The 8,925-nt window shown below is 43.9% G+C and overlaps 1 protein-coding gene and 1 long non-coding RNA gene across 2 annotated transcripts; one reads left to right on the top strand and one right to left on the bottom strand.

The window, feature by feature from the left end:
• Positions 1-205: 205 nt before the first annotated feature.
• LOC130842954 (60S ribosomal protein L10a-like) lies at positions 206-906 on the top strand. The gene has a single exon (XM_057719537.1). It carries the CDS (start codon positions 231-233, stop codon positions 882-884), a length of 654 nt encoding a protein of 217 aa, XP_057575520.1. The 5' UTR covers positions 206-230; the 3' UTR covers positions 885-906.
• Positions 907-1,435: 529 nt separating this feature from the next.
• LOC130842961 (uncharacterized) lies at positions 1,436-8,825 on the bottom strand. Its single transcript, XR_009050652.1, has 3 exons — positions 8,697-8,825; positions 2,533-2,670; positions 1,436-2,293 (listed from the first exon to the last, which is right to left on the bottom strand). It is a non-coding gene; the product is annotated as an uncharacterized LOC130842961 (long non-coding RNA).
• Positions 8,826-8,925: the final 100 nt, after the last annotated feature.

Below are 8,925 nucleotides of genomic sequence, written 5' to 3'. Positions count from 1 at the left end.
CTTCCAAACTGAAATTGGCAGCCATTCCCATTTGTGCCCTCAGAGATCCGTGCACTAAAGAAACTTCAGTAACCCTTTCTCATGCCTCATCGAGTCTCTGAACAACTTGGTAGTCATTAATTGCCTCTGGGCTTCTCATGAAAAAAATCTAGCCGTCTTCAACTCTATAAATCATGAAAACAATAAAACAACAAATGAGCTTTTTTCCCGTTATCACGGCGTGAGGCACCATGAGCAGCAAAGTGTCCCGCGACACCCTCTACGAGGCGGGGCGGGAAGTTCTGCATGGGAACCAGCGCAAGCGCCGGAAGTTTTTGGAGACGGTGGAGCTTCAGATCAGCCTGAAGAACTATGATCCTCAGAAGGACAAACGCTTCTCGGGCACCGTCAGGCTTAAGTCTACTCCCCGCCCCAAGTTCTCCGTATGTGTCCTGGGGGCCCAGCAGCCTTGTGATGAGGCCAAGGCTGTGGATACCCCCCACATGGACATCGAAGCGCTGAAGAAACTCAACAAGAATAAGAAACTGGTCAAGAAGCTGGCCAAGAAGTATGATGCCTTTTTGGCTTCAGAGTCCCTGATCAAGCAGATCCCACGAATCCTGGGCCCAGGCCTGAATAAGGCTGGCAAATTCCCTTCTTTGTTGACCCACTATGAGAACATGGTGGCCAAAGTTGATGAAGTGAAATCCGCAATCAAGTTCCAGATGAAAAAGGTGTTGTGTCTGGCAGTGGCTGTTGGCCATGTGAAGATGACAGATGATGAGCTTGTGTACAACATCCACTTAGCTGTCAACTTTCTGGTGTCATTGCTCAAGAAAAATTGGCAGAACGTCTGGGCTTTGTACATTAAGAGCACCATGCGCAAGCCCCAGCGGCTGTACTAAGGCACAGCTTAATAAACCAAACTCCCACCATTAAAAAACAAACAAACAAACAAAAAAACAAATGAGTAGTCACCCATTGGGCTGTCCTGGAAACAGCACAACACAAACTTGCACAGCTACCAAGGCCTCCTTAAGATAGGATGTTTTTTGCAGGGCCCAGCAGTAAGGCCAGGTAAGAATAATGGGATTGGAAATATACCCAAAGTAGACAATACTTAAATTGAGAATCATTTGGTTTATTGCACAGAATTAGCACAAAACAGGGAAAAGAGGAAAGGAGTTAACAATCTACCCCAAGAAGTCTGGGAAGGAGGCATGTCAGCACTAGCAGCGATCTCCAGTCCTGCAACTGGTCTCGTGACAAGAATGAGTGGGAGGTCACCTTCTGCTCCAACAGGACTCTGGCAATGTCTGTCTGGAACAGTTCTCAGCAGAGTGGAGTGGGATCTTCTGGCAAAGGGCCTTCAAATCATTCAGTTCAGTGGTTTTTCTTTTTTTCTCTCTCTCTCCCTTCCTTCCTCCCTTCCTCCCTCCCTCCCTCCCTCCCTCCCTTCCTTCCTTCCTTCCTTCCTCTCTTTCTTTCTTTTATTTTTTACCATACCGAGAGGCATGTGGGATCTTAGTTCCCTGACCAGGGATCAGGGAACTGCATTGGAAGTGCAGAGTCTTAACTGCTGGATTGCCAGGGATATCCAGTGGTTTCTTTCTTTCTTTTTTTAAAAATAAATTTATTTATTTATTTATTCAGCTGCGTTGGGTCTTCGTTGCTGCACATGGGCTTTCTCTAGTTGCGGCGAATGGGGGTTACTCTTTGTTGTGGTGTGCAGGCTTCTCATTGAGGTGGCGTCTCTTGTTGTGGAGCATGGGCTCAAGGTGTGAGGGCTTCAGTAGCTTCGGCACATGGGCTCAATAGCTGTGGCTTATGGGCTTAGTTGCTCTGTAGCATGTGGGATCTTCCTGGAACAGGGATCAAACCCATGTCCCCTGCATTGGCAGGTGGATTGTTAACCACTGCGCCACCTACGAAGTCCCAGTGGTTTCTTTTCCAGGATTCTGTCCTTGAGTGTAATGGTTATGTCCCAGGAGGTCTTGTCTCTATCATTTGCTTTTCCTGTCCCAGTGAGGTGCATTGTCAAATTTCTAATCTAAAGTAACACTAGCAGTCCTGCAGCAGATGTTTCAAAACAACTAACATGCAAGTTCACACTGGCCACTGTGACTTCTTTTTCAACTACTTAACATACAATATTATATCTTAAATCCTATAAGTTTCACACAAGTTGAGTAGGAATCGTATTCTGAAGGCCCAGCTGGAGAATCACAATGCAGCCTCCTGGGGCTCTGGAGGAAGTCCATACCATCTGCAGGATAGATTTACACTTCATTTTGAAAGAACTCCTGATGGGTCACTGTGCCAAAATAAGAACAGAACATGTGAGTATGGGGCATTAAATATCCCAGCATCCAAAATGATCCACTGTAAGGAGAGTTCTATTGGACCAACCAAGTCATAAATTCTGAAGGACCCAGCTGTATTCCATTATAAGGCAGAAATGTACAGCCAGGATTGAGCCAGATCAGGTCTAGAGAACACAACTAGGCTGCATGAACAGGTAGTTGAGACTGTACCAATGTGGTGACAACTCACTTCAATAGCTGTCTGAGTGCTCTGCACAGCCAGAGGGAGGAGTCGAAAGCTTGAGCTGGGGTTCTGCTTGGCTCATTTTGGTTTATGCGTGCAAATAAAGTCGATAGTGGCTGCATCACAGCCACATTCAGGGTATCTCTGAAAGATAAAGGAGTAGAAACAGTTTTCCAATGGGTTGTGCTATGATATGGCTGTCCATTTTGTGTGGAGGATCATTATTCAAAGGTGACAATACAGACAGATGCTAGGGTAGCAGCCAATGATCTGCCCTCGTAAGGAAGGAAAAGTTAAGGAAGTTGTTGAAAGGAGGTTTGCAGTAGTGGCATGTGGATGTATTTATAGAATTGTACACACAGTAGGCAAATTTCGCATGGATTATTAAAATTCACCAAAGTATATCACCAACAATGTCAAACAGGGACTTCGCTGGTGGTCCAGTGGTTGAGACTTCACCTTCCAATGAAGGGGGTGCAGGTTCGATCCCTGGTAGGGGAGCTAAGATCTCACATGCTTCGTGGCCAAAGAACCCAAAACATAAAACAGAAGCAATACTGTAACAAATTCAACAAAGACTTAAAAAAATGGTCCACATAAAAAAAATCTTTAAAAAAGAACAATGTTGGGCTTCCTAGGTGGCGCAGTGGTTAAGAATCCGCCTGACAATGCAGAGGTCACGGGTTCGATCCCAGCTCCAGGAAGATCCCACATGCCGCGGAGCAACTAAGCCCGTGTGCCAAAAAAAAAAAAAAAAAAAAAAAAAGAAAAAGAAAAAAGAACAATGTCAAACAATGATCACATCCAATTTCTGGAACTCCAGGCAAGCTGCTGGCACTGGGACATTGTACTCAGTGTTTCTTTTCCATGAATCTTTTTTTTTTCCCCTACCTGTCACCTTATAATTTACTATAACATGTAACATTTTCTTTGTGACTTATTGGTTGCTCTCCTCCATAAAGGCTTTTAAAGAAGGCTACATGAGGGACTTCCTAGGTGGCACAGTGGTTAAGAATCCGCCTGCCAATGTAGGAAACATGGGTTTGACCCCTGCTCCAGGAAGATCCCATATGCCTCAGAGCAACTAAGCCTGTGAGCCACAACTATTGAGCCCATGTGCCACAACTATTGAAGCCCACGTGCCTAGAGCCTGTGCTCCACAACAAGAGAAGCCACTACAATGAGGAGCCCAAGCACCACAACAGAGTAGTCCCTGCTCGCTGCAACTAGAGAAAGCCCACATGCAGCAACGAATACCCAACACAGCCAATAAATAAATAAATAAATAAATAAACTTATTAAAAAAAAAGAAGGCTACATGAGGACACATTTCTTTCATTCATTGATAAATAACACATATCTAGATGAATCTCTGAATCTGATATGTTTAGTACATGTTTTGAAGCAATGAAACAGTACAAGGTGGTAGCTTCCTTCCACTCTTTCACCTTTTTCTACTTTCATTTGATTATTTCTTTCCCTCTAAATTTAATTCTCCTTAGGCCTCTCATGAGTGAAAAAAAGAACACCCTTTGGAAAAAAAAGAACTTTTCAGCAGCCAAATTTCCAGCATAGTCATGGGCTCAACTTAATTCTTTTACAATTTAGAACTCAAGGTTCTCTGCTTACCACCTGAAGGTTCTGCCCCAATTTCCAATGTGTATGGGGCGGGGTGGGGGGGTGGATTTCCACACAACAATTTCCACAATTCTCTGACTCCAGCTGGGTGTCCTGCAATTTAACTTAATCTGACATCATCTACCCTGAGATACCATCAGGTTTCAAGGTTAAGGGCTCAGTCCTACAAGACTGACCCTTGTAGGACCCCGCAGCTGGACTTCAGACACCAAAGGAAAGTCCAGGTTGTCACCTGTGCTTCTCAGGATCTGTGCTTCTTCTGTTCTGTGAGCCACTTTCAAGGTGTAATGTAATCTTGAATTACCCATATTGCATAACTCATGTATTCACCCCTTTTAAAATTACATACGTGCAGAACTAGTGGGCTATCTTTACCACCGGGCAATATATTTGCATTACTATTAGCTTCAATTTTGTCAGAAAGGTGAAGTCACATCCTGGCTCATAAGGACCTTAGGAATTCTGAGGGCCTTGATGTTAAAAGCAGTTTCTTGCTTAGGAATCTTCTCCACTTCCAGTCCTTAGAGTTGCAGCCCTGATCCTGTGACCACTGTATGAGGGGTGGGGATGGAGTTGTGGTGAAGTGGAGAAGAAAGAGGAATTTTTAAAAAGGAACAGTAATTATACCAGTATTCTCCCTTGGCAAGAATTGCAGTTATACCAGCATCCTTCCTCCCCCCCGCCCCCCCCCCCCCCGCCACCTTCCCCAGATTCACCAGAAAGGAATCTGTTCTGTGGGGACAACTGCTTTAGCCCCACTTACACTTATGTTTACGGTGAGCAAACACTTGTGCAGATATGTAAGCCTTATTTCTCCCCTTTTAGACGACCAATATTTTATTTTATTATATTTTATTTTTATTTATTTATTTATTGGCTGTGTTGGGCCTTTGTTGCTACATGTGGGCTTTCTCTAGTTGCAGGGAGCTACTCTTCATTGCAGTGTGCAGGCTTCTCATTGTGGTGGCTTCTCTTGTTCTGGACCAGGAGCTCTGGGTGCGCAGGCTTCAGTATTTGTGGCATGTGGGCTCAATAGTTGTGGCTCGAGAGCTCTAGAGTGCAGACTCAATAGTTATAGCACACGGGCTTAGTTGCTCCGCAGCATGTGGGATCTTCCCAGACCAGGGCTCGAACCTGTGTCCCCTGCATTGGCAGGTGGATTCTTAACCACTGCACCACCAGGGACGCCCAGACAACTGATATTTTAATTGCTTGTTTCAATTCTCTATACAACTAATGTATCCATATTGGTGCAGTATCTACTGTTCCTGGTCTTTGTCTGCACTCTGAGCATTTGCATCTACCACCAGGTAAGCAAAGCCCAGTCCAGAGTCAGTGTCTACTCCTGCCAGGATCCATTTATAGCCCGCAGGACTACCAGCATTAGCCTGAATTTCTCACTATGATCAGGGTCTTCCCCCGAGGGAATCTGCCACAGAGCCTCATCACATAACTGCCAACTCTATCTCACTTGTCGGCAGACAAAGAAATTTTTATTGGCATTTGGTGCCTCAGAGCAAGAGCAACATGTCTAGAGTCAGCCTACTGCCCCCACGTCCATTGATTTCACAGACACAGGTGGACACCTGAAGAGAAAACATGGGGACACATGCTTATTACTTTCCACATCTGGAAAGAGGTTTTTTTTTTTTTTTTTTTAAATTTGTGCCAAGCAATCTCTTAATTGCAGCATGTGGGATCTAGTTCACTGATCAGGGATCAAAGCTGGGCCCCCTGCAGTGGCAGGCAGATTCTTAACCACTGTTTCACCCTGGTAGTCCTTTTTAGTACATTGTGTGATAGGTACAGTGGTGAGCAAAGATTCAGAGAAAGTAAGTGAAGGCTTTGTATGCCAGGCATCTGGGGATATTTCAATGATCAGATGGATAAAAAAATTTTTCAGAGGGGAGACAATGGGTCTGTAAGGGATCCAACAGATGGGACAAATAGTCACCACTGCTCATGATACAAATTGTGAAGTATTCAATTGAAATTAATTAATTAATTTATTTATTTATTGCCGCACCATGGAGCATGTGGGTTCTTAATGCCCCAACCTGTGCCCCCTGCAGTGGAAGCTTGGAATTCTAACTGGTGGACCACCAGGGAATTCCCTTATTTAATTAAACTCTACATTTTATGGACTTCCTAGGTGGCGCAGTGGTTAAGAATCCCTCTGTCAATGTAGGGGACACGGGTTCGATCCCTGCTCCAGGAAGATCCCATATGCCACAGAGCAACTAAGCCCGTGTGCCACAACTATTGAGCCTGAGTGCCACAACTACTGAAGCCCTCATGCCTAGAGCCCGTGCTCTGTAACAAGAGAAGCCACCACAATGAGAAGCCTGAGCACCACAGTGAAGAGTAGCCCCCGCTCACCACAACTAGAGAAAGGCCAAATGCAGCAACAAAGACCCAAAAATCCAAAAAAAAAAAAAACCAAAACTTTACATTTTAGCACCTTTTAATATTTGTTTTAAATGAAAGCTTTTGTTTGTTTGTTTTAAATAGTTCTTAGAAATAATGCATTTAGAATAAAGAGTGGGTAGATTTTGGAAATTGTGTTTTTTGTTTGTTTGTTTTGTTTTTTTGTTTTTTAAAAATTTATTTATTTAATTTACTTATTGGCTGTGTTGGGTCTTCGTTGCTGCACACAGGCTTTCTCTGGTTGCTGAGAGCAGAGGCTACTCTTCATTGTTGTCCACGGGCTCCTCATTGTAGTGGCTTCTCTTGTTGTGGAGCACAGGCTCTAGGCCCGTGGGCTTCAATAGTTGTGGCACATGGGCTCGACAGTTGTGGTTCACGGGCTCTAGAGCACAGGCTCAATTGTTGCGGCACACGGGCTTAGTTACTCTGTGGCATGTGGAATCTTCCTAGAGCAGGGCTCGAACCCATGTCCCCTGCATTGGCAGATGGATTCTTAACCACTGCGCCACCTAGGAAGTCTGGACATTGTGTTTTTATAAGCATCACTTTTAGAAATTACTGTGAGCCATTAGCACCTGGTGAATTCTCTTTGCCTGTTCTTCCCCCAACTTTAATAACTCCTTTGCCTTTTATTACTACTAACATGTATTAACGTAATACTTTTCATATATTGAAGTCTTAAAATCATTTTTACTAATCTGGTTACTGTAAAAATTCATTTCAACTCCTCCCTTTGAGCTGGTATTGCTTAATGTTTTCAAGAATAACAGCCCTGCTAAAAATTCTATAATGTATTAACTTTCTTCATTATCCCGTGATATTTCCCCAGAGCTACTGCTGACAGTATTTTTGAACAAATGCCTCAATACTATTGCTAATTTCCTGATATTTACATTTCAAACTGTTTTACTGAGATAATCTCAATTCCCCTTGCAAGGGGGTACTTGCAATCACTGGAAAATGATAATTACTTACCGACAGCAATATGAGATCATGGGGTTCAGTTGTTCCCTTAGCAGATGAAACCAAGGGCAGTTATCAATTAGTTTCCAGAAACTATAACTTGCTTTATAATTAATATCCTGCAACTTGCCTTCACGGAATAAGATTGCTTTAATTGTTTTTGCAAATTACATGCCCTCCAAGCTTCACCTAGCTTAGACAATATATCACAAAACCTTATAGGTAACATCTCTGAGGTATGGGTCACTATGGTAACAGTTTCTTAAATTGTTGTTCAGGAACATAGTTAGCTTTGCCCATTTCAAACTGGTCAAGACCACCCACCATTCAACTGGGCCTGAGTGTCCACACTTAGGTCATGCTAATGCCACCATCTTCTGAATATGCATTCCATAAAGAAAGATGTAGCTCAGATATGCCTGTGCAGAACACAATTTCTTTACTTTTTTTTTTTGCCTCCATTTACTCTCCTCCTCTAGGCCTTAAATATCCCAGGACCATCCTATTTAGGGATGTGGGTCTGAAACTAGTTCTCCTGACTCCTCACCTCAGGAATAAACCCTTTTTCTGCTGCAGACCTCAGCATCTCACCCTTTGGTTTTCTGAATGTGGGGCAAACGAACCTGGTTCGGTTACACAGACATACTGTGCCTCTGAAAGCTGTAGCCACTGACCCCAACCAAAACAGCATTAGTTACATTGGTCTCCATCTGAGATAGATGTCAGTTTGCTAAATGGAGTTGAGTATATCTTAGGATATACAGTAAGAAATGTTATATGGATAAAAGTGTTCCTCAATGAGTAGGGCATGATCACTAACTATACAGGCAAGACAGGGTTTTCCGTGGGAACTAGAGGCAGAGATCTTGTTAGTCCACCTGTTTCAGAGTGGCCTACACCCATCTTCTTTCATCTCAGTCACGGCCCTGTACAGTCTTTTCCTTTGTTCCCAGCCAACCGTAATAGAAATTACAAAACTGACTAATGCCTCGGGCTACACGTATTTCAACAGGAATAGCACAATGTCTCCAACTATGCGTGGGCTATTTTATGTCTGAATTATTCTATGGAATGATTCAGTCTTTTATATCAGTAGATTTGGGAGCATCTCAGATAATTTTATTCCCTGGGAGCAGGCTGACCTTCACGGAGTATGAAATTACGTCTTTCTGCTGCAGTTCACAACGCGTAAAGCCCCTCCCTCCGCCTTCAGGATGACCGCTTCCAAATACTCCCGAGAGTACCGCATGGACCACTCTCTTGCAATCAAGATGGAGAACACGCTTCCGGGGGCGCCTCTAGAGCGCTGGGAACTACATTACCCAGAAGGTCGTGCGCCGACTTGAGCCAATGAAACGTCAGGGTAACGGC

The sequence above is a fragment of the Hippopotamus amphibius genome, unplaced genomic scaffold (assembly GCF_030028045.1).
Source record: "Hippopotamus amphibius kiboko isolate mHipAmp2 unplaced genomic scaffold, mHipAmp2.hap2 H_1, whole genome shotgun sequence".
In the NCBI taxonomy this organism is placed as follows: Eukaryota; Metazoa; Chordata; class Mammalia; order Artiodactyla; family Hippopotamidae; genus Hippopotamus; species Hippopotamus amphibius.
Note: the sequence above shows the minus strand (reverse complement) of the source record. Positions and strands in the feature narration are given on the sequence as shown.

What these genes read in the sequence shown, in the direction of transcription:
- LOC130842954 (XM_057719537.1), top strand. Translation starts at nt 231, where the DNA reads ATGAGCAGCAAAGTGTCCCGCGACACCCTCTACGAGGCGGGGCGGGAA.